This window comes from Cuculus canorus, chromosome 1 (genome assembly GCF_017976375.1).
Source record: "Cuculus canorus isolate bCucCan1 chromosome 1, bCucCan1.pri, whole genome shotgun sequence".
Classification (NCBI taxonomy): domain Eukaryota; kingdom Metazoa; phylum Chordata; class Aves; order Cuculiformes; family Cuculidae; genus Cuculus; species Cuculus canorus.
Window position 1 is genome coordinate 148,238,052 of NC_071401.1, and position 26,125 is coordinate 148,264,176.

The 26,125-nt window shown below is 36.1% G+C and overlaps 1 protein-coding gene across 3 annotated transcripts; it reads left to right on the forward strand.

Moving 5' to 3' along the window:
- Positions 1-31: 31 nt before the first annotated feature.
- NUP37 (nucleoporin 37) lies at positions 32-25,431 on the forward strand. 3 transcript variants are annotated; one of them, XM_054056156.1, is made up of 10 exons: positions 32-73; positions 1,968-2,186; positions 4,319-4,443; positions 5,386-5,458; positions 11,302-11,396; positions 20,857-20,947; positions 23,004-23,185; positions 23,728-23,778; positions 24,138-24,231; positions 25,076-25,431. In XM_054056156.1, exons 2-10 carry the CDS (start codon positions 2,031-2,033, stop codon positions 25,187-25,189), a joined length of 981 nt encoding a protein of 326 aa, XP_053912131.1. In that variant the 5' UTR covers positions 32-73; positions 1,968-2,030; the 3' UTR covers positions 25,190-25,431. The 3 variants fall into 3 exon arrangements, with proteins under 3 accessions (XP_053912131.1, XP_053912133.1, XP_053912132.1); XM_054056158.1 differs by having other exon boundaries at positions 41-54; XM_054056157.1 differs by lacking the exon at positions 32-73 and adding an exon at positions 78-99.
- The last annotated feature ends 694 nt before the right edge of the window (positions 25,432-26,125 follow it).

Here is a 26,125-nt window from a genome sequence, read left to right on the forward strand (position 1 = left end):
CGCCGGCCCGGAAGCGCGGGGGGCGGGAGGGGAGCGGGGAGGCGGGGCCTCGGGGTGAGCGCGGGGCCTGGAGGTGAGCGCGGGGCGAGGGGGATGCGGGTACGGGGTGGGGGGAGTGGTGCGCGTGGGAAGTGGGGGGGTGGGAAGGGTGCTGAGGGGAGGGGGGTGCAGTGAAGGAAGGAGGGGGGTGTGGGGGTGTGGGGGGGATGTGGATGAAAAGTGATGGGGATGCGGATGAGAAGTGATGGGGTGGGAGGAGGAATGGAGTGAGGGAGTGGGTGCAGAGGGGAGGGATGGAGGTGGGGGGGTGGGAGGGATAGGGAGTGCGGGGCGAGAGAAGGGATGGGGAGGGTGGTGGAGGGAGGTGGTGGAGGGGTCTTTGTTTGGGACCCTGGGAAGGGGGGAAGGTGTTGAGGGGCGAGTTTTGTGTGTGTTCGCACAGCGGAGTTTGCCTGCCTCTGTGTGTGTGTCCATGTGTATCTGGGTGGGTGGGGGTCTAGGCTGGTGGTTGTGGGTGGGTGGGTGGGTGGGTCCTCTGGGGGGTATATGTGTTTGTGTGTATCTGGGTGGGCGGGTGTCAGTATGGCGGGGAGGGGGGGGGCGCAAGGTGGTGTCAGTATGGGTTTGTGTATCTGTCCGGGTGGGGAAGTCCTCTGTGTGTGTGTGTCTGTGTGTGTCAGGATGCGGGGGGGGGGGAGGGGGGAAGAAGGGGAGGGTGTCCTGTGTGTGTGTCTGGGTGGAGGATGGCTGTCTGTCTGGGGGGTGGTATGGGTATGTCTGCATGTGTCTCAGTATAGGGGGGGAAGTATCAGTATGGGTGTCTGTCTGTGTTTGAGTGGGTGGGTCCTGTGTGTGTTTGTCTGTGGCTGTGGGATCTGTGTCTGTGTGTCTGTCTTTCCTGGGTGGGTGATTCCTCTGTGTGTGTGTGTGTCTAAGTGGATCTATGTGTCTTTCTGAGTGGGTGGGTCTGTGTGTGTGTCAGTATTTGAGGGGGGGAGTATCAGTATGGCTCTGTGTCTATGGCAGTGTCCTGTCCTGTCCGGTCCCTGGATGGAGGCAATACTTGGAGTTTGCATGTGGCCTAGTTATACAAGTTATATGGTTAGTGATGGTCTGTCCTACTAATTAATAAATAAACATTGCAACTGTGGAGTGCCTCTACATCCTAGTGATGCCTCTCTCAAACCTGGGTGGCTCCCAAACAAAAAATAGTCTTGGATGCGGAGACCTTCAGGTTGTTAACACAGCAAAATCTGTCAGAGGTCTAGATAGAAAGCTGTTTTTCCACATGGTGTGTAATTAAAGGACTGATTGCCCAAAAAGCCTTAGACTAGCATCAGATCTGTACTGGGACTAAAAGGAGTGATTCTTAAATCAGTTGTGTATCTTGGCCTCTTGTCCTCTAGCGCAGGAACCTGATTTTCTTGGTTAAGTAGCATAAAGCTCAAGTTCTTTGGTCTAGAGAGGGGTAGGTGCTCTGCCCACGCTTGGGGTGGCTTAAGTCATGCAAGTGTTTATTGTGCATGACAGTATTCTCATTAGAGTGCTGCAGCCTTAATTAACTGCTTTTAGTTAGACACATACGGTCTTTAAAGAGGTACACAAGGAAAGATAATCTGAAGGTAATAATATAAAATTTCTTGTAATTTGGTTGAAAATGTAAGAATTCTATATGTGACTTTTCCGGTGTGTACAGTTACTTAATGTCTTGGTATTGGGTTGCCAACAGTGGCACAAAATCTGCAGTTATTGCTGAAGTCTGTAGAGACAGTTTTGGATGTATGATAGTTAGGTTAGTTAATCTTTTGAGTGCTGAAACTGTGTGCTGCATCTGAAAATAATGAGCTTAAGTGTGGCTTTTGTGTTCTTAAATATGTTACAGGGAATATTGATGTCTTGTGCCACAAATACCTTTTATGGTTTTTCTTCAAGCAAATTAGTAAAGCTTTTTAAAACTTTCTGTGTAGGAATGTAGATTTTCATCCTGGAGAGGACATCGCTTCGTGAGACTTTGATTTAGTCCACTGAAAATGAAGCAAGATTCTACTAGAAACGCTGCTTACACTGTGGATTGTGAAGATTATGTGCACGTGGTAAAATTCAATCCATTTGATAGTGGAGATGCATGTTCCCTCATTGCATATGGTGGCAATAATTACGTTGTTGTTGGGGCATGCAGATTTCAGGTTAGTTTGTGTTCTTGTTGATTTTTTTAATTTCTTCCTCAAACTTGCTTTCCCAGCACCTTTACTGCACAAAGACATGGATCACTTTCCTGTTTCCTCCCCATATAATCGGGGGAAGGATTTGAATTTTTTATTACATTAACAAGTCTGGGATATTTAATCTTCAAGAAAATAAGTATATAAACATGTATAAACACAATATGCATTGGTATAAATTACCGTCCTGCTGGCATAAACTTCCATTTGAAAAGAATCATAGAATGGTTTTAGGTTGAAAGGGACCTTAAAAATCATCGAGTTCCAGTCCCCCTGCCATGCGCAGTGACGTCTCCCACTAGACCAGGCTGCTCAAGGCCCCATCCAAGCTGGCCTTGAACACCTCCGGGAATGGGGCAGCCACAGCTTCCATGGGCAACCTGTGCCAGTGCCTCACCACCCTCACAGTAAAGAATTCCTTTATAATATCTCATCTAAACCCATAGTCTTTTAGTTTAAAACTGTTATCTCTCATCCTATCATTGCACTCCCATGAGCAGACTACAAAGAAAACAGGAGTGCTCTACTGGAAGAGAAATCCCATTTTAGTGTCTCTTGCTAATATTGCTGACTGCTATCTGAGAACATAAGCATGCAAGTTTGGAAATACGCAACTTAATATTGGCTGTACAATGTTCTTTGTCATCACACCATAATTGGCTCCTTTTTTTCAGTTATATTTTGTTCTGTGTACTTCTGCTGTTTAGATTAAGTCATCTTCTAAAGCTGTCAGCTAGCCTGCGAAACAGCAAAGATTACAACTACTTTCAACTTTACAACTGAAGCGTCTATGTTAATTTTGTAGACATTCTTTTAAGGAGAGACTAGAAATAATTACCTAATTATTTTTTTAGCTTTCTCTGTTATTTTTGTTGGATTTCTATCACAGACTTTTAGAAACAGTAAAATTTGTTTTCTTACCTTGAAATTATTTAGTCATCATATTATGAAAGTTTTTTAAATGTAAGTAACTTTCTATTGTATATTTTTATACTGTAGAAGATTTTTTCAGTCATATGGGTGGGGGTTTTTGCATAGATGCTTGAAAATCAATAGGAGATAACAGTTACATTTGGAATCTATTTTTAAGATTTTTTTCTTCAACTCACTTCTCTGTTATACAGTATTATTTTTGTGTCTTATCTAATATGAATAACACCATAACTGGCCTTATTATTATTCCCAAAAGTCTTACTGTTGGAAATTTTCTGAAAAGCACCTAGTGATAACCACAAAAATGAATTGTAATTGGTTTTGCTTTCTTAACTTGTTTCTGGTGTGAGCCTTGAGAAGAAAGTAATTATAATTTTGATAACCACTGGTAAAAAGTAATTTTTCTGTAATTTCCACATCCTCCCTTCCACATGTGGAATCATTGAGTATTTCAAGGTAGGGGAAGAAAATGCTATTCTTGCTCCTTTTTTCAAGAAGCTTTGAGAGAGTGGATAATTTCATACTTCCTCAGCTAGGTGCTTCCTAGCCTCTACGTTATGCTGTGTGTGTACAGAGAGGTTCTTTACCTTAAAGCAGAATTGTGACATAGAGAAAATTTTGTAGAAATGTCCTTTGAGATGCTACATTACATGTTTTGAAAACCTTTTAAAGTCTTCTGGAGGTCAACTGGTAAGTCCACAACTCCAATTTTTGTTTCATTTTTCCCACCACTCAGTGTGCTTACCAGTGGGAAAAATAGACAAGTTAGTAATTCTGGTGATGCTAGATGGCAGAGGGTACCTTTCTAGTTCTTGCTGTTTGAAGAATATTGTTCTGGAAGTGCTAGCATTTTTCTATGGTGTAAAAACAAGTTGGAGAAAAGATAGTGTAAATTACATACTTGCTTTTATTCCCATTGTTTCTTCACCTTGCAGCGTGTACTTATTTACCATGCTGTTAAAAGTGGCTTTAGTTGTATCTGTGACAATATTACTAGTACAAAGAATGGGTTTATTGTCTTTGTAGCTCACTTCTGATTTTTGTGCTTTGCAACAATGTAAAAATATCCCAGAAGTGTAATTTTTAAAGCCTTTCAATGGCACCTGAATTGTTAGAAGTCATTGAGATGGAGTTCTGGATAGCTAACTACAATATTTCTATAGGAGGAGGATGCAGAAGTGGAAGGCATGCAGTATAAGACACTGAGAACATTTCAGCATGGAATCCGAGTTGATGCCATAGCATGGAGTCCAGAAACTAGACTTGATGCTTTACCTCCTCAGATAAGGTATTTATAATCTTTGTCTTCTCTCTGTTTTCCCTCATTACTTAATATTGGACCAAAAGCTTATGGATGAAATCTAACTCCCTGAAGGCTCTGAACACTTAAGCAGAACAGAATTTTCATTTTTAGTCATATTATTTGGTTTTGGGTTTGTTTTTTTTTTTTTGTCCTACTTCTTGTGCCTCTTTCCCCTCCCCTCAGTGAACTAGCAGTAATTTTTTTTTCCCATATTCAGCATTTTAGTAGAGCTAAAATGCAGTTAGTTCTTTCTTTGTACATCTGTGAAGAAGGAATTATTCTAAGAACTTTACTAAGGATGAGACTATTGTAATGGCCTGCTTAATAAAGCTATTTGTAATGTTCTGCATAGGATAGGCTGTGTTTAGAAGGTCAGATGCTATTTGTGATACCTGTTGAGTTGTAAATCTGGAGGGATGGTTATTAAATACCTACTTAAGAATTAGAATGTTCTCAATAGCTTGTAAGCCTCTTTGAAATGATGATGATTGCTTAATGCTGCATTTTTTTACTGTGTTTTGCTTAAATTACATAAGAAATTGGTTTATGAATTTGTGTTTTGGTATTTTAAAACACTGATAACAAGGGTTCTTTCCTGTGCTCTGCCATTTCTTCCAAAAGACTTTTCAATGGCAATTATGAGATATTTCAGATAATTGATAGCTGATCCAAATTTAACTTCGCAACAATGTTCTGTGTTTCTTTCCATAAAGAAGTAGTCTCCTCACTTATAGGTAAGTTCCGTTTCTACCTCTGCTTGTTGCCAAAGTGGAAAAGTTTAAGATAGAAGCTTTTGGTTTTGGTTTTTTTTAGATCTGAATTTTCCTTTGCATGTTACTTTGCAAGTTTAAACAAGGGAAATTGATAAAAAGTCAACCATTGCAGTGTTAATTGACTGAAGGGGGGGCTTTTCTTTGTTGATTGCAGGTTTTGTACTGCAGCTTCTGATAGGAAGTTACGGCTATTTACGTCAGACCTGCAGGACAAGAATGAATGTCAGGTAAGGGCAGCTTGAGGTGATAATTAAAAAATCTTTGTCTTTGATTAAGCTTGATCTTTAACTGCCCTTCGGCCTCGTTCTGCTTAATGCACTGTGTGAGATAGAACGCTGAACTGTGACAGATCCTACTTCCATGACCTCTAGGGAAAATCATTGTATCGTATATACCTTTTTGTCTTTCAAGTGGAAATAACTGTAATTATCAGCCACGTACTCTTTTGATTTAAAAGTATGTAACAATTTTAACCAAATTCAAGAAAAGCAAGTAGAAGCTTACGGATCATCTAATATATACTCACAAACAGAATGTTCTGCAAGTGAATTTTAAGTACTGTATTGGATAAAGTTCCTTTATATAGATACCTGTAAAATTTTATGTGATGTTGGTTATTGGACTCCTCTATAAGAAAAGCAAATTTAGTCATATCTCTTTTGTGCTGAAATGCAAGGTGCAATGCAGCTCTTTCAAACAGTAGAAAATTGGAAGAAAAAATACTGAATTTAGTACATAAGTACAGACAGGTGTACTAAACATGCCCATAGACTGTGACTGCTTTGTTCCTAAAATAGAAACAAAGGAACTGTCTACTCATATACAATTTCCCCTTCTTTCAGTGTAGTTGGTAGTGTTCTTAAATCAGTGATGTAAAAGAAGCCAGGTCTAAATACTGTCTTCACTTTATAAGATGAAGATTGGTTTTCTGGAAATTTCTTTTGTTTGCAAGACATGTCAGCCTCTGTGTCACTTAGATGTGTCATGTTCTTCCATATTCTGTCTTTGAAACAATGCCTTAGTCCAAACAATGCCTTAGTCCAAGAACTGTTAGATGTTTGTACTAACCAGTTTGAATTTCTTTTGTTGAGGTTTCAGCCAAGAATAAGCAAGGCTAATACATACTAAAAAATCAGGGGAGAGGGTTCCTTCTTTTTTAGTGCCTCTTCTGGTGAGAATTGTGCATTGAGTAATAGACTTTCTCTGTGCTTTGATAATCTGTATTAATAAGACAGTTATATTTGTCATACAGAAACCAAGTGAATTGCAGATGTTACTTATGTGGCCATACTGATAATGGAATTAATAAAGGCATGGTATAAGGCGGATGTTACTAAAAACAGAATGTCTTTTCTTTAAAGTAAATACTTTTAAAGTTACTTCATATATGTATGTCCCCTTAATTTCCTTCTGTCGTGTTTGATCATCTTGTGTGGTTTTGTCACTTAGGCAGTGGAATGGCTGACATAGCTACAGTCAATTTAGGTGGCACTTCTGACAAAATATTTTTTCTTAATGCTGTTTGTTTGTGAGTTGATGTCTGTCATTGCTTATTAAAATTCTCTATAATATCTGTCAGTTTTATGATATTGCGGACGACAGACTTTAATGTCAAGTTGTGAATTAAAACTTCTCACCTTTTAGCAAAATGTGAAGTTATTAATTAATTATGCATGTCCGTTGCAATTTTAGAAATTTATAGAGCTATTCATAAGCACGCAGAAGACAGAATGGATGAAATCATTAATAGCAGTGTAGATGATGAAGGGTTAGTAAGTGGAATTAGTCAAACATATGGTTGAAGCTGGTACTACGGGCTCCTTTCAGCTAAATTCAACATCTAAATTTTGATATTTTTATTTATTTTGGATTAATAAGGAACCAAGCGGACTGTCTGCTAAAATCAATGAGAAGTCTCTTGCCTTCAGTGGACATTTGTTCAAGCCATGAATGAGTGTTTCTTTCCACATGTATAATAAATATGAAAGCTGTTACTTTTTTTTTATTGGGGGTTAATTAATGATCAAAAACTTTATGTGTTTTTTACCAAAAATTGAATGTGACAGCTCTGGTAGTTCATAACTTCCATACCTCTTCCTGTCCCTACATCATCTGGTCCTTAGCAAAAGGTGCTCCTCTGTATCTTCCAGAGTAGGCTTCATGTCTACACCAGCTTCCAGACTCACCCCACTGATGTGGTATGCAGACAGCCCAGACTCAAGGCTATGGGTTACCAGTGAGGTCTGCGATTTTGCTCAGTAGGAACTGAGGAACAATGGTAATTATAACTTCACATAAACACACCTTTGATAATTCATTATCTTCAACTTTCAACATACAAGTTCAAATAAGCAAATTTATTAGAATACAGAATTCTAGTAAGCTGTTTATTACTGAATTAGAATGAGGTTAAAAACGGCACACTTTTAAAATAACAATAATTTTTGATCTTTTCAATGAGATTATTCTTTTCTAGCTTATTATCAATGCATGATCTGTATTACAACCAGGGAAGCAAAGGGCGCAACTCAGTAGCACAGTCTGCTGATTGCTATTTTTTTCAGAACAGAGTATCTGAGATGGGTTATTGTTTTCCCAGTTCTGACAAGATCTTTTCGTGGTATCTGACCAACACAAGTGACACTTTAAAACATGCACTTCTAGTTTATTACGCAGTAGCTTTGGCTAGACACTTAGAAATAAATTGGAAATGCCACATTTACATTTCCTTAAGATGGTAATTACTTTTCATACAAAAAGGTTCATTGGAGAACTGATTCATGTATCCTTAGGACTTCTTTCTACACAAAACACTCTGACTTGCAGTCCTAAACTTCTGCTGCAAAAGTATGTTCATGGCAAAACACAGAATAATTTTTTAGGTAGTGAGTATAGAGACCACAGAGCATTAATACAATAGGTGTTTGAATGCTAGGTTGTGGTATTTAGGCTGAACAGCCAAAGCTGCAAGTATTAGAAGTATATAAGTTATTTTACCCCAGAAGGAAACAAGCAATTACAGTACCTTAATAATTCAGCTCCAGTTGATATGAGTAAGCTCTTCCAGTGTCTAATGTAGACAGAAGGGTCATAGAATTTTATTTTTGTCAGGTGAAGATATTACGGATGCTGCTTCTTTTTTGACACTACAGAAGATTAAAGATCATTCAGTGCATATGCAATACAAATGAGAGGTGTTAGCTTGAATTAAACAGTAAAGCTATTAGCATTTTGCCAGTGCCATCATGGGAATTAACAATCTAAGAACTTCATTAATGATGTACTGAGACTGAGGAAAAAGTAAAAATCCGTATTGTTATTGGCTCAGGTCTTTGTCTAATGTTAAAAATAATCTGAAAACAGCTGAAAATACATACTGTATTTACAGAGTAATTTATTTTTTTATACCTGGACAGTCATACTATACAACTATATACTTCTTGTCAAGAAAAAAGTAACACTTAACTCTGATTTAACATATTTGCAAAATCTCAGCTGTTCAAAAATACTGTGAGCTGTGCTGAGCTGGTTTTCAATAAAGTTTGATGTAGTGGTTTCTTAGTAACTGTCAACTGATACCTCAGAAAGCTATTTCATAAACCTGAGCTTGAACTCGTAAAGATCGCAGGGAAGACTTTGATCCATTGTTCAGTGCACACTTTACACATAGGATTTTCAGAAGAGGTACAGAATGTGCAAACAAAGCTGAAGGAAGTCTGTGATTACAGTAATTTTGTCTTTTATAGTAAACAATTAGTATGTGTTGCTTCTGGAAGGATAGGCAGAGTAATCTTACTCTGTTTTCCCAGTGGAAAAACTGTCTTGATGTAATTATCAACAAGGAACTTGAAGCATACTGAGTTTTCCGTTACTTTGTCAACACAACTAATGCAAAATTTATGGGTTGGATCAAGCCCAGAACAACAAATGAAAGGTAAAATATGACTGATGGATCTTCATGAAATCTTTTACTTCTTTTGAGGTTTTCATGTGGAAATTAATTGTGGCTTCCTTCTCCTGCTTCAAATTTTCTTTAATAAAAAGCATATTGCATCAGAACTGTGGAAGTAAAATGAAGCAGGATATTTGAATTCAGGATGCTGAAAATTTTCGAAAGACTTAGCTTTCTGTATAAATAGTTTAGCATCATCTTAGGATGTATTAGTTCTAGTGTAATCCACTAGGTTTTAATAAAATCATGAGCTGTTGGAAAAAATTAAGTTGGCTGCTGAAAATGTTTCTGTATTGATTTGATGCATTCATAAAATTTTTACAGAGGAGGATTTAGTTATTGTGCATGTTCAAGATATTTTTTTTATTGCTTAGTTCTGCATTTGTTCCTCAGAATAGCTACACGGATAGTGTGTTTTCCTTCCAGAAAACTTTGTAGCTGGTTATTTTCATTCAACCTTGTTTTCCTCTGCAGTGTCTCCATGTCATGCTATTATCCAGAGGACATTTTTTCTCCTTTTTATGATACCTTGCTGGGCAAAACAAGAGCAGCAATGCCTTGAGAATTAATCAGTGGACTGACAAGGATGCAACAGTTAACAGATACAAGTACATGGATATTTGCCTAACTATAGGTCAGATTTCTGCCAAAAAGACCATAGATGTAGTTAATAAGAGAAAATATGTGATAGTCCTCAGATGGTGCAAACTCAGCTTTACTAGCTAGAGGTGTTCTAATGAGACCGGAGGTGATCTACTCATGCCAAGCCCCTATGTGAATGAATTTGAATATACTTTAAACTTTGACTGGACCCTAAATGAGATGAGTTTTGTGTGGTAGCCTAATGCTAGACGTGTGTTAGTTCTTTTGCTTAGGTTTTTAAGGATACTGTAAACCTCAGAAGATAACCCATGTCTCTAGATAAGTGGAAAACACTAAACAGAATTCAGAAGAAAAAGCAGTCTTGATACTATGACCAAGATAGCTGAAAAGTCTTCTAACTTATATTTTTCATTAATATTGGGATTTTGCTTTTATTAAGAAAGGCTGTGCTGCTAAGTTGGGGTTTGTTACCTTTAAATTATTCTCAGTATTTTGAAATAAAAATGTTACAATTAATAACCTTCAGATGAGAACAATTACACAGTAATAAGCTTCCCTTTGAAATGGCTTGGTCCTTTCTGATAAAACTAAAAATGTTTGCTTCTGAGTAATAGTTCACATTTACATTCACACCATGAGTGCTTATATCCTGTTATTTGAGAATGATGATCTGTTAATTCATAATGACAGAGGAGTGTGCACTATACCTCATTTTCTTTCCTATTCAGCATGACAGCATATAAAGCACAGAGCACAAAGCACTGTCTGTTCTTCTCAAATGCTCAATATTTATTGTGCTTAATTGATAAGGTGGTGTATGTTTTGCTTGGTTTTGCTTGTACTGTTGTTTCTCATTTTTTGTCTTCAGCATGCACTGTCTTTTGTTTCATCTTTCACTGAGAGTTTTTTCACTTGCTTTTTTTTCCTGAAAAAGCCTTTTGGTCTGCATCTTTAGTGGACATGGCCTCTTAGGCAATTTGTGTGTTGACAGCATCGAAAAGAGCATATGCTGGACAACTAGCTGGTTTATTGCTCCTTCAGGAAAAAACTCTTGCTGCTTGCAGTAATGCCTAGTGAAACTACAATTCAGAGATAAAAGTTACTTCCCAGTGATCAGAGTTCTTTAAGATAGATCATGTATACATTCACTTCCTGTTCATTCTTCTCTTTTTATCTGAGATCTATTATCTTCTACCTTCAAAATTCAGTGGTTGATAGGAGGATAAAATGTTCTGGTGTCATCCAGTGATTTCTGTCAAGGAAGGGCATCAAGCTGACCTCTGTGGTAACTACAAGGAATAGGGGGAGCGGTCCTTTCACCTACAGAATGAGTCTACGCTTGAATTAAATACTTTAAAGAACTCCGGATACTGATAAATAGTTTTTTCACCTTCCATGTGAAATAACTTTATCTTAACACTGATACATCTTTCCTTTATTGGGTCTACTACATACATTGTGGATTGATAAATAGTCAGCTCTAAGGTAAAATTATTTCTTTTTTCTGGTTGACAGACATTTGACGGCCACTCAGATTACATTAATGATTTGGTGTTTTCTCCCAAAGAAGGACAAGAAATTGCAAGTGTAAGTGATGATCACACCTGCAGGTATGTATTTGGTTCAAAACATTATTGAAATAGTATTGGGATTTTTCTGTGCATGTATGGTTTATATGCTTGCTTAAATAAATATTTATTTTTAGTAGGCCTTCAGAACCCACTAACGAGACTAGTTCATTAACAAGACAGCAAGTACACAATTTGTTAACTGGATTGTGGACTGGCTTTTTGTTGTGACTTGTGGGTTGTATTTTTCCAAAGCAACCATTTGAACTGACTAGATATAGTGTGTTGAAAACTATACTGTCCTGGAATTACATAAACTGTAATTTTCCCTGATGGGACAGGAATAAAAGGCATGAGGATAGGAAAAAAAAGACATGCATAGCTCAGCACTGTACAGACCCTCTCTATCCATTCTGACATCAGACAAGTCAAGTTTAAAACCAGTATGTATATGCAAGCTTGTTTGCTTATGCAAATTCATTAGCCTTACTAGGAGGTGGGATTACATAGACAGAGGATACTACTGTACGAATACAGTGTACTGGCAGCTCATAATAGCATGTTTGTGACTGCTTCAAACCCATGTATTTAGTTATTTGTAACTGGAATTAAAAGGGACACATGGTTAAATGCTTTGAAAAATACTGATCAAGTTTTTCTAGTACAGAACTTTTTCCTTGTCAAAAGATGTCTCCCCCCGTCTCTAAGTAGTGCACATGAAACTATGAAGCTACTATTCTTATCCCTCCAATGTAGCTCACAGTTGCAGAGATCAGGAGGGCAGCCATGCAGGTTTTGCAGGTCATTACAGTAGCAGCAAGAGACTTGAGAAAGCATCATCTTTGACTTGTCTTTGTAATAGCTGTGATAATCCAAAACTCGTCTCACTAAAGGAACGGTGTTAGGTTTTTTGCTGATTATATGAATTATATATTTACTCTTTGAAGATGTCACCATATCAGTTCCTATATCAATGACTAGGTAGTACTCAGGTGAAAAAACATAATTTTTCACTTAAGCCATCTTTTTCACTTAAGCTAAAGAGAGAAGGGAATAGCTCTTGGGATGATTACTCTTGTGTCTGAGATTTTGTAAAGGTTGCACCATTAACTGGTATAAATCACGATTTAGTAGCTTTAGTTGATCTGCTCAGTCTTACATAAATTGAAAATCTAAAAGGTCTGTGATTTTAACAACCCTAGAGAACTGAGAAATACCACTCTGGTCAGTAGGCACATTTTCCATAGATGACTTGTCTATATTCCTAACAAAAGCATTAGGAATTAATAGTAGAAATGTATGATTTACTTACAGCTTGTTATAATTCACTTCCTGTCCGTGATTTCTTCATCAAATCTAAACTGATATTAGGCTTATTCATAAAGAGCTGTTTGAATGTGTGGCACTTTTTTGTTTATTTTATGAAATTATCAGCATTCCTGGGATGAAAGACAACTGTTTTAAAACCAGTAGTCTAATTGATAATAATGAAAAGGAAATAAAAAATATATAATTAATTTATACTATGAAGATTTCAACTTACTAACTCTGAAAGACATTTTATGCAGTAAAACATAAAGTCTTTGGTTACAAGCCATGGGAAATAAGTAGGATTTTTTTTGGCTACTTGTATTCTTACTTTTTCCATTTATGCATGTGGAGCATGAAGACTTTTTTTATTGAATTTAAAGGTTACACTTTCAGAAGTAATGGAAAATGCATTCCCTGAGACTTAACAAAATCATTCCTTTCTTACTGTGTAATTTGCTTCAGCAGTAATGTAAGAAGAGGAATAATTCTTAAGTCTGTACTGAATTTCTACCCTGAAATTGTTCTCAGGATACATCATCTGTTAATACCTTTGGAGTAAAGTTCTAGAACAATGAGTACAAGAACATGAAGTTTTGAGTACTTGAGGATTGTTCTTTCAGAGAACAATCTTCAAAATGTTTTAATTTTTAAATTTTCGTAATGTTTTAATACAATGTCTCAGTATGTACAGGATATACACAACTGTGTTTATATCTTCCCTGATTTTCACTCCGTAGTAAGTTCAGCAGAGATCTCTAAGGAATCCAAATTTTCAGTTTTCATGCACTAAACAATCTTGCCACAAGCTGCTGCAACAATGATCTCTCAGAGCTGGGTTCAGTCGTTTTGCTTGAAAGACAGACAGCGTAAGTCAGATGCCGTTTGAAGAGGCTGTGGTGATATAGTCAGTGTTCTTACCCTTGAATTCCTACCGTGTCATTCAGGAATTCTTGTTTCTTGCACGTTGTCTTGGTTTGGCCTTGTTGGTCTCACAACACAAGATTTTTTCCCAGCTATGAAGTAAAACTGAATTAAAAACACTCCTGCATAAAAATAATTGCAGTAGCCATCTATGTTATGTAGTTGTCTATGAATGGAAACAACACCTTTATTCACAAGTTGTTAGTATGTAAATATGCTGTACGCTTTCATAATCTCACATTTCTCACCACTGAGAATCTCAAAAGTAATATAACCTTAAAAAGAATTGCTTTTCTGAAAGAAGACACCTGTGGAAGGCTCTTAAAACCTACCATATTACAGTTACAACTGTGAAAAATTCCTGCAGCTGTTACCTCTGCAAAGTTGATGGAAAAATTCAAATCTTGGGTCCTAAATACTGTATATTACGTCTTTCATTTTGTCCCATGTTACAAAATAGCCATCAGATGGATGAGGCTGTTCACAAGCATGTAGTTAATTTATATCTATGGCAGGACATTGTAATTTTCAAATTTTGCTCATTTTATACTATAATATATAGCAAAGTAATATTAAGAAATTCACAGGATAATTTCCTGTATTTCATTTCTTTAAGCATTTCATAATTATTTTACTCTTAAAAAATAGGAAATAAAATTCAAAGTTGGTTGCAACATTTAAAGAAAATAGTAGAAGATCAGCAGAGGAAATTGATAAAATAACTACTGTTATATTAAACAAAAGTTTGAATCAGTTTTATTTATGTCATATGTGTTAATGTATTGAGTACAATTAAAGCAAAAATAAGTAAAAGTATATATCTTGTGTATACATTGAAAAAATCAAATTTAGGTTATTTATACATTTCTGCTGAATGCCAGAGAAGAAAGGTAAATTGCCTCTTGGATTTAATCTAATTGTGTTCCTTCATATCGAGATGTTTTTTTCTTCACGATCTAATTTTTATAGGTCAGTTGCAAAATTTATACTATTTATGTGAAATTTTAGTAATTTGTTCTTCCACTTTTTGGTATCATAAGAGCATGTTTAATGGATAAAAAAAATCTTTTATGATAACTTTAAGGAATATTTCATTCAATTCCTTAAAATTATAAAGCATTATGCACTTCTTTGAACATTTGTGTCTTGTGTTGCAATGTGTGCATCCCGCTTTACTAATGAGAACTGCGTGTGCAGCTCCCTGCACACCACTCTTGAAAAGCTAGCAATATTTTTTTGTTTTGTTATAATTTGGAATCATAGTGTAGGAGGGAAGGCTGCAGGGGTTCAGATGTACAAATCGTTTTGTTCGGATACTTAATAAAGCCTCTGCAAAAATAACATGGGAAATGTTTGGAAGAAAGTATGAGACACCCCTTTGCTGTACGTAGGCTTTGACACTGTCTGATATTTCTTGGAAGTATTTAATGCAAAATACCATCCTGGTAAAACCCACTGAACTCACATCCATGCTAAAAATTAATCTCTGACCATTAAAAGATTGATTCAATCTGTTTAATAACCACCTCATACTGCATGCATCCTCATTGAACTGAAAGATTACTGACAGTATCAGGCCCTTAATAATAAGAGCATGGCCATTTCTTATCATCATCAAGTACTAGATTGGCTGCAAAGGATTCATCCATGCTTCTGCCTCCCTCCCTCTTTCATTTTCTTTTTTTTAATTATTATTCCTTAAACTACATAATCTTCTTCTCTTTTTGTGCATGTAATGGAAAAGAATGTGCAGTTGACTCATCTTCCACTTTATCCATGAATGTACCTGTGCTTTGATTCTCCTTTCTGAGTTCAGTTACTTATGCTGTGTCTCGTATGGCTTCATAGAGAAGGACTTTGTGAATTTATCAGTCATTGTCAAGGTCAGCCGCCTCTGTTGCACATAGCACAAATGCCAGTCCACCAGAAAGTTAGTTTTTGCTCCGTGGAAAGAGAATCAGGGGAAGGGTTTGTTATCACTGGAAACTAAATTAACTAGTCCCAAAATTTGTTGTGGTGTTTTGTCTGGTTTTAGGGTATTTTAAGTTGCAGTCTGTTTGTTTATGTGGTACTCTTATGCCTTAGTTATTTCCTGTAGGTCTTTCTCTAGGCAATATGAAGAAAAGCCAATGGAGCGCTTGTTTGTGGGGTTTTTTTGTATTGTGTTCTTTACTGTGTTGCCAGCTCTTATTGCACTTGAGCCTTACGTTGTTAATTCAATAAATATTTCAGGCTTTGACTATATTGAAAGGTTGCCATTTTCACTTATTCCTGCCTCCAAAATTGTATTTTTCTTTTATCTTCTCATTCCTAGTACAGTCAATTATGGATTTTTGCCAAAATTTTTAAAAAAGGTATCTTACTTAATGTTGTTCCATCTTCGTCTGTTTGTTGTGATAGAATTCCCCAGTATCTCTTCATATCAAAATATTTATGCTTTCTTAGCTATGGAGATTACAGTTATCAAGCTAGTTATGCATTATAATTGATGAAAAAAAAGGAGTCTCAGATTTGTAAGAGTCTAGTCTTTGACTTTGCACACGTGTTGTATGCATCCCTAAATGTCCCCCAAATGTCATCTCACACAATTTCTGTTACACTTCACAGTGACAATGCAAGTATTAACCAACAACTTCTATTGTATTTCACAGTCAATATGCAAGTATTAACTGGTTTACTGTTACATTATTCAGTCAGCATTAAAAAAAAAAAAAAAGAAAGAAAAAATCACCTTCAAAATGAAATGTTTGGAATGTTAGTTCAGTCTGGTCTCAAGCATGAATGAATAAGCCTTTAGTTAAGAAGACTTACACTAAGGGTCACACAGTGTAGCCTATAAATTGTTCTGAACAGAAATCATTGTGTGAGGTTTGTTTAGCAGTTACCTTGTGTTTTAGAAACTCACTGCCAGAATTGTAGTTGAGTTTCCTGGTACCAGTCATCCTACAGAAGCATTTAGTTTTATGTCTACATTGAAAACAATAAGCTGGTAACTCTTGACAGCTAATATTTCTTCGGTTGAAAGGATACAACTGAAGCTTCACTTTTTTGCACAAATACTGCTTAGTTTCTGATGCTGCTCTAGATAAAGTTAAGGATATTTTAGTAGTAGTGTGTATTTCTTGGACTTGTTTCTGAGTGTGCAGGTTCTGAAATGCACATTAACCTTAAGTCAGTTGAGACACTTCAGGTGGTACATGTGCAGCTCCTCTGCCTCTCCTCCTACCAACACTGTAGGGGATAATCAGATTTACATCACACAGTTACCAGCGAAAAAGAGATCAATGCTTGTCTATCCAAGTAGATATTACAAGAAACTAGAGGTAACGTGGATTTTAATGCCAAAATCCAAAACTTTTAAATTACTAATTTGACCACCGAAATAAAATGGTAAACATGATTAACTTTGTGAAAGAGTGTTTACACATTTACTCTATGGAAAGGCTTTTATTTCATGGATCAAGAGTAAGCGAAGGAAATGCTCTACAGGGACAAATTCAGGAACCTGTATGCTGAGTCAGGAGATAATTTAAGGCGGCTGTGTCTGGTGGACTAGTGCTAGCCAGCACAGATTATTTTCCCCTTTCTCCCCATGCAGCTATTTGTGTGGCTTGTTTCGCAGTGTGCTGTGCTGAACAGTGAGTCCTGCTACCCAGTTCAGATTCTGCAGCAGTGAACGGTTAGTTCAGCAGTGCATTCCCCGATCTATAAAAATTAAAATTCTTCGTTTTGCCCATAAAATAAAATAAAATTACTATAAATTATCTTTAATATTACACCTTACTCTTATGAACCTCTAGAGGGGATTTCTACAGGTCCACTTCAGCCTACTGTTCTTTCATTTCCTACCAAGTATCCTCTCTAAATCTTTGATAAAACACCTCCATGTGGAGCTGGCAGAAGACCTGAGAGAAGGCCAAAGTTGGTTGTATTCTCCACAGTGTTACCTAATCTATGCATTTCCATTTTCTTTTTCTGATATTTTCCTCTCCTCACTCCTTGTGCTCCATGAAGAACAACTTAACTCTTTACCTTTGCTGTGGTCTCTCTAACAGGAATATCTTGCTTCTCCATAGTCCTTTAGGCCTTTCAGGGGTGATAGGAATTTCCTTACATGTGATAGATGTCTGATGGAGATAAAAAAGCATCAGCAAAATGGTATGTAAGTTGGACATTATTTAAAAAAAAAAAAAAAGTTGGGGATTTTTAAGAGTAGGTTAGACAGTAACCTATGAATAATGGTTTGAGTGTGGTTGATTTTGTTTTGTGATGATTGATTGGGAATGGCATCAGATGTCAAGGTTTGTTCTCACTAAATGATCACTAAAATTTTTTGAAATCGTATGGTGAAAGAATTCCCTTTTTTACTTCCATCTTCTTGGGATTTGAAAAGTGTCTGAAGACTGCAATATGGTTTTGTTCTTTTGCTGTTGCAGATGATGTTTTTTATTCATTTAGGATTTTGGTTTGCTTTCTACTTAGAATTTTTCTGAATTCAGAAAGTTAGAATGTAAAAGAAATATCATCCCCATTGCCACAAGGCAGGTTTTCAGATGTATTGAATAGCTTGCCTCCTTTAATAAAAGTCCATTGTATGATGAAATTACTGTACATATGCAGCATGTAATTATCCACACTCACACATACAACGTAAAATATAGTTTTTCCAATGCAGTCTGAATATCTTTGTGCTTTGAGATAACTGCAGTTGTCATTTGCTTGTTTAATCATAGGATGTAAGTGACAAGAAAAAAATGCTAATATCTCAAGAATTTTCTTTAATGGCATTGCAGCTATCTGTATTTTGTGATAGTTTAAATGTTGTGAGCACTGCAGCATACAATTTCTCAGTCCTTAGTTACTTGAGAAATAATTAATTTACTGAGCAAATTACATATTATTTTTGAGGCTTCCTTTTATTCAGACTTTGGCCCTTATTTCAGCTGCAGGTACTCAAACTTTCCTCCTTTAAATTTATTGGGGATGCTCTTTTAAATATCAAGCAAATACCACAAGCCTAATAACAAGTCTATACAACAATGGTTGGCTGATGGAGGAGGGGAAGTAAGAGGGAGACACACTGCAGGGTTACAAGTAATAACGATATTTGGAGAAAAGTAGACAATGTATAAAATCACAGTAATATTAGTAAAGTTTCAAGGGCTTTGACTGGGAGACAAAATGCTCAGTTTGTTTGGATTGATTTACACGATAGGAATGTAGACAAAACTAGAGGGTTTCTTTAGCATCTGTAGCTGATTTGGTTATTATTATTGAGTAATTGAGTAACTCAAATTCAGTTTGGCTAAATTTTTGGTCTTTGCACATTTTTTACTTGGGTTGGTCGCAAATAAATATTGAAAAGAGTTAATTGAACACATATGTAATTGTAAACTTCCATATCAGCATGGAATAGATGCATTCAGACAAGGATCTGTTTTGGTATGTATTGTCTGGGCTTTGGTTTGTTTGTGTTTTTTTCCCCAAAACTAAGTGATACCATCTTTTTTTTATCAAAATAAAAAAAAAAAAGAAGAAGAAAATATTAGAGGCATTTTATCCCTTCCCCCCTACTGTTTGTTACTAACAGTCTTACCATTCTTACCAAGTAAGAGATAAAAGTTTGGTATTTTATAAATAACAAAGTTAGGGAAGTAGAAAGCATAAATTTTTGTCTCAACACCTAATAATCTCACTCACTTCAGGGAAGGAAACATGATGGCATGCTCCTTTGGCCAAAATGATTCACCATCTTCTGTTATAACATAATTTTCTCCCTGCACAGTAAATACACATGGAAAGTGTTGATTTGACTTGGACAAATCTACAAGGCAAAATTTTTGGCAGTAGAAGAAAGTATTGTATGTTTCTAAATTACCTAATCAAGTAGATATTTCATTTTTTATACAGTTGTCAGGTTTTTGTTTTGACTTTTTTTAATAAGGACACTGATCCATCAAGATTAGAGACCCTGTGTTTTCTGCAGGGAAAACAAATATTTGATCTGTTGTGGTTTGGCATAAGAAAACAACGTTGTTCATTAAATATATTTACTTTATTCCCATATATTTTGTCTAGACTTATGATGTATTATTCAAGAGTTTTTTGAAATCTCTTAAATATAAGGCTCTAAGCACCCTGGTGAGATATAAACTGAAAAAGTCTGGAGGAAGTCAGCAAAAATCTTCTAGAATAAACAATAATAGTATGTAGCCACTCATCTAACTCAAAAGACTGGGCAGAACATGACTTAAAAATCTGGCTGTTTCTAAAGTTTTGCATGTCAGGGAGGAAAGATATATTGTGTATGTTTTGGTATGAAAATGCATCTAAATACTGTGCAGCCTTGATTTTCAGAGTGATGGTCACAACTGTGATGTCTTTGCCCTACAACAGAGCTACTGATTTTGTAGGAAAAGAGGCAGTTGAGCAGTGGCTGTGAGGTAGAATGGTCTCAGTTTTCATTTTGTTGATTTTATAAACCAGGTAGCTTCACAGCTCATTAATTCTCGTATCAAATGCATTCAAAGAAAACTTACTCATCACCTAACCTAGTTTTGGTGTTTCAGCATTGATTTTCCTGTCAATCCATACTGACCAAATACTGTTGATTTTTTTTTTAATTTATTTTCAACTGTGGTATGTACTATAGGGGCTTCTAAAGGAAAAGATTAAGCTGACGTGATTTGTTTGTTGAAAGCGTGCCAAGACCGTTTGTGGGCTGGTGTTATCTCTGCCATAGATCCTTTTGTTTGGCTTAGCTTCATTTTGAGATTCTTATATTTCCATTGCTCCATCTTGTAGGAAGAATCTTTAATTCATTAGACAAGCAAAATACTTCAGTGCATGGTCTTATCCTTTGCATGGTAATGTGGATGATTTAAGTTTCTCGTATCAGCTAGACTAACACTGACTCTCCTGCTTTGTGTTGCCTCACAGTTAGTTATGGTACAGTACAAAGGCTGTAGTGTCAACTTATGAATGAACTGGGAATGTATCACTAGATTTCATGTCTAGATGAGTAAACTTGTCATATTATTTGGATATTGCCCTTTTAAACAGAGGCTTTGCTGAGTTCATCAATGTTAAAATAAATCATTTTCAGCACTGACTGCTTTTACTAACTTCTTGAAGTGATAAATCATGAACACTATTTCATTTGTTCACTTCCTTTGTGGATGTATTGAGGCACTGAAAGTTAATGTATTTGTAGTCAAATGGCAATAAATAATTTATTACTTCATAATTTTTATTTTTTTTTTTGCTTTAGGGTCTGGGATTTAGAAGGAAATGAGAAGGCCCATTTTGGTTTACGTTCTCCTGGAATGAGTGTTTGCTGGCATCCTGAGGAGGCTTTTAAGGTTGTTTTCTGGCTCTTCACCCTTACTGCCTTTAAAATAACAGGAAGGGGGAGTTATCTAAACTATGAATCTTTGATGCTGTAGTAAGATTGAAGTTTGGGGAGCTAGTGTACATTGTAACTGGATATTGGTTGGATCTGCTAATGCGAAGTCACTGCAAATGAATTCTCATTGTCATAATTTTACCCGCAGTCCCTCACTCCTCCCATCAGAAATATGCCTTCCTGATTACCTACATCAGTTGTTGTTGATAACTATTCTTCTGATTACATATTAACTTACAGTTCCCAGAGAAAAATTTTTTGCAGTCATGGTAACACAGTTCACCAATAACATAGGCTTTCATAAAGCATGCCAAATTTTGAAAAGGATCTGTTTGAAGTTAGCAAGGGATATTTTTGTTGTTCTGGCTTGGAATATATGAAATATGTGCTGAAAAATCAAAACAAATTAATTAACTGTTATTTTATATTTCTCTGCTTATTGTACTGGAGAGGATTAATCTGCTGATATATACTAAAATATTCAGCTTCATTAATGGTCTAGTCCCTGCAATCTTTGCTTTATTATTCCTGTTGTGCCAATCAATAGCTGCCTTAAGCTTCTACAAATAGTTGTTCAGATTGCCACAAAAATGCACACTTAAAAACAGACAAAAGCAGTCAAATAAAGTATCAAAATATTTATATAGCAATAGGGAAGAAGGATCTCTATTCTTGCCACACTTTCCACCAGTATCAATGTCCGGTCCTCACTAAGAAAACTAGGAAAACTGTTGATTCAGGTGGTATCATTGAATGTGTTTGCTACTTTTTGCTACTGGGCAGCTTTGTTAGCACAACACAATTACTAGATTAGCCCAAAAATACTGCAATATTACACCAGTCATATATGAGCTTGTATTTTCTTTGACCCTTATCAAAGAGTAGGCAGAGGATTATTCTTTTTTAAAGAAAAAAACACTTCAAAAAGCTAGTACAATTTGACAGACTGAGGGTTGCTGAAAAGCTTATTGCAGGTCAGAATGCTTACTGCACCATGTCCTTTGGTTTGCAGAAAAGCATGGTTTGGTGACAGCTCCCTTTTTTCCATACAAACTTGGATGTCACTGGAGTATTGTTTTTAATGCTTCTTTGCTTTCCTTCATTATTGTTCATGACTGTCTGAGAAACATCGTCTCTTCACGGAGAAAAGCTTTTCCACCACTTAATCAGACAGCTCTTTCTACAATGCTTAATAAACAACTATTTGAATATATTACTGTAATAGAAAAAGAATTAAATGAAATTGGTGGCAAACTTCTATAGGATGAAGCAAGAGATGGTATGTAAATTCAGTAAGTGTAAATCCAAATTCTACTGTTACTCTGATCAATGCGAATGATGCAAGATATGTATAGATAAAATCATATAATCACTATGTGTAACAATGTGACAGCCGTATAGATTAAAGTGCTCTTTATTTATTAAGTGGAAGAATGTTCAGGAAAATGCTTTCTGGTACAAAGTTAAAAATTGTACGTATTTTAATATTAACATTTGCTTGAAAGTATGCTAGGCTTGCTATAGAATACAATTGTAGAATGGTTTGGGTTGGTAGGCGACCTTTAAAGGTCATCTAGTCCAGTCCCTCTGCAGTGAGCACCCTTTAGGTACTGAAAGGCCACATCTGGTCTCCTTGGAGCCTTTTCTTCTCCAGGCTGAACAACCCCAATTCTCTTCAGCCTGTCTTCACAGGAGAGGTGTTCCAGCACTCTCATCATCTTTATGGCCCTTCCTTGTAACCGATCCAATACATCCATGTCTTTCTTGTGCTAAGATCTCCAGAGCGAGACACAGTACTCCAGACAGGGTCTCACCAGAGCAGGTTAGAGAGGCAGAATCGCCTCCCTTGACCTGATAGCCATGATTCTTTTCATGCAGCCCAGGATACACTTGGCCTTCTGTGCTGCACATGCACGTTGCCAGTACTGATGAAAATATTAAACAGTACTGATAAACATATTAAGATTTATTAGGTGCTAAGTTCATAACATTCTATTAATTTCTCTTAACAGTTGATGGTAGCGGAGAAGAATGGAACAATACGATTCTATGATATAATTACACACCAGATCATTCTTTCTCTAAAGTGTGAACAAATGCCGTTGATGTCAGCAGACTGGTGTTTAAAAAATGCTTTTAAAATTGGAGCAGTTGCTGGAAGGGATTGGCTAATCTGGGATGTCACTTGCTCCAGGTATCTTTATGCATGAGACAGCTTTCTTTATTCTCTTCTTGAGCAGTACATGAAGAGATGTGGCTACTTTGATAATATAGCACTTAAATGTATTATGTACGATATCATTTATTCAGTAAATAAATGAACATTCATCAGGAATTATGAAATCAGTAGAGATCATTCTGAGGCACTCTTTGTTTCATCTTTATTTATCAATATTTATAGGTTAAAAATAATGTTGTCTTTTTGTTTGTTTGAGACACCACCTCATACTGTTTCCCTCTCTCTGTAACTTCTGTGTGTTTGTTACAATTTCATTCTAAGTCATAAATACGTAATTATTGAACCATAATAAACTGGGTAATTACTTCATTTTTTTACTTTGGCGTACATCTCGGTTGAGATGCAAGCTGCAGGAATGCTCTGGTTTTCCCTCAGCTTCTTTACAGACAGTAGACGTTGTGTTCCCTTCACTGTTTAAATGATGCAAGCCTTTGGTATTTACAATGTGAACTGTAGGTGTTTGCAGAACAGTTTTTTACCCTTAATGTCTGTTTTAGTTATCCACAGGATAAAAGACCCGTCCATGTTGATCGAGCCAGATTATTCAGGTATAAGTATTGTCTCTGTTCAGTGTTTTTTGTCTATATGAATTTGTGAGTTTAGAGACCTGGTTGCATCTCACTTAACTAATTTTTAGGAGGACCTGGTCTATAAACTTTGTGAAATTTGTGAATGACCTACTTACATTTAGTAATATATGTGTAATGTTCCCATGATGTTTTTCAGTTTCACAACAACATGCGTACGGGGCTGCGGGTGGTGAATCAGTTACAAGCCGTTTCTCTAAATTCATTTCTCTGATGTTAGTGGAATATCTGACAGCTTCACAAGGGAGAGAACTCCACTTTGTGTGCACTTCTGGTAGTCTGATAGGGATATTTGAAAAATACATTCCTTTTATTCACAGTTGGTCCCAAGTGAATGAAAATCTGTTTGCAACCACTGGATACCCAGGAAAGACAACTACTCAACTGCTTATTCATCATTTAGGACACCCCCAGGTATATTTTTGAGTTGGGCTTTTGATTAGACTTGCATCTGTTCTCTTCAAATCAGGCTCATAAATAGTTATAAGCTACAATTGAAAAGTAGCCCAAACCATCTGGAAAGACTGTGTAGCCTAACTATTTTATTTTGGTTTGTGTCATCCGTCTGAGAAACAAAATAGTCACACCACTATTAACCTGCTATTTTAAGAGCTGTTTGATCTGTATGGTTTATTTTGCTTTGCCCTATCAGTTTTACAGGGAAGGAAAACACATTTAACCTCTTCTTAATGAATTTTTCTGTATTTCTAATTCTAAATAGACTAAAAATAGCTGGTTGTATATTTTACAGATTTGAACTAATTATATTTTAGATCATTAATGAAAATATATCCAGGGATAGTGAAGACAAAGAATAGATAGTATTTCGGTTTTACAAGAGTTCAGTGTACCTTTGTAATGCTTGCAGTAAAAATGTTACTGCCAAACATGCTAGTCATGAGTATGCTTAAATAACAGGAAGAAATTTTATTTAAAAGTGTTTCTATTTTTGAAAGTATGACCTTATTGCAATCATAAAAGTATGATTATAATAATGTTAATAGTAATGAAAATCGTTTAAACAATTTGTTATCATGGAATATTTTGCTATTATCTTACTTACTTATAATAAGTAGTTACTGGAACTAAGTAGCAGATAATCAGATTTTTCAGTTGCATTTTTGTTGTATTTGAACTGTATTTGTTAAGGAGTTCTAAATCTATGGTGTTTATTTGTCTATGAAACTTGTATGTGGTATAGAAATAATTTGTATGATAACTTGTTCTGATATCTCTCTTTTTTTTTTTTTTTTTAAAGCCCATTCTTACTGGCACTGCAGCTGTAGGATCTGGTTTGACATGGCATAGAACTCTTCCATTATGTGCGGTCGGAGGAGATCATAAAATTTTCTTCTGGGTAACCGAAATGTAAAATAAGCCTTTGACTTCAATATGAAACTTTACAGCATAATGTCCTTATTTTCTAGTAAAATGAGCAAATCTACTCTTCATTACTGGTATTTATTCACTTGGAGAACATAAGAAGGGAACGAATAAAGTATGAAACATCTGTGTTTATGGTTTTTAGGTTGCAAACACAAGAGCTTTTCTAAAACCTTTGATATTTGATTACTTCCCTTGAAATAAAATTTACACTTTTTTAATGTGGTATTTGGTGTGAAATGAATTTTTTAAAGTGTTTTTTAAGAGATTTTCTATCCAGAAATCTCAGTCTGGGAATCTCACTCAGTTAACACACCTCAAATACTTCAAAATGGTTCGCAGCACTTACAGAAGGAATACCTAATTCTGTATTAACTTTCCCGACCATTGCTATCTTAGAACAAAGAAATGCAGTAATATACTGTCAGAAAATGTTGTCTATGAATATATTTGCTGAATAAACTAGTTAACACTCTCAGTGAAGAAGCTAATGATAGAATCAAGATGATAATTTTAAGGAAGTATTCTTTCTCTTAAGATGACGGAGAGATTTACTTCACGTATGGCAGACAGCCTATGATGTTTTTTTCTGTTTACAACTTTTTACTTACAGCCTTTTACAGGAAAATCAAAGACATTCTGCTTTCTAGAAGCATATATTTCTTGCCCCTCCCATACAAGACACAAGTAAAAGAGGAAAGAGGAAAAGATGGAGACACTCCTGTCTTCTGTATCCTTTCTGCACACTCTTACAAGTGAAGTGATATCAGTGTGTTCAACTAGTGTAACAGCCCCATACAGTGTAGTAGTCGTCTTTATTAGCAATAGTTAGATTTTTAAAATATTCTTCTACGTGTCTCTAGTTATGCTGGACACAGGCAACCAATTCAAAATTAGGACAGCAAAACGTGAGATTACAGCCACC

Excerpts from the sequence above, each read along its gene's own strand:
- NUP37 (XM_054056156.1), top strand. The coding sequence starts at position 2,031 with ATGAAGCAAGATTCTACTAGAAACGCTGCTTACACTGTGGATTGTGAA. Across the intron at positions 2,187-4,318 it reads TTGGGGCATGCAGATTTCAG|GAGGAGGATGCAGAAGTGGA; the intron begins GTTAGTTTGTGT and ends ATATTTCTATAG. Across the intron at positions 23,779-24,137 it reads GATCGAGCCAGATTATTCAG|TTGGTCCCAAGTGAATGAAA; the intron begins GTATAAGTATTG and ends TTTTATTCACAG.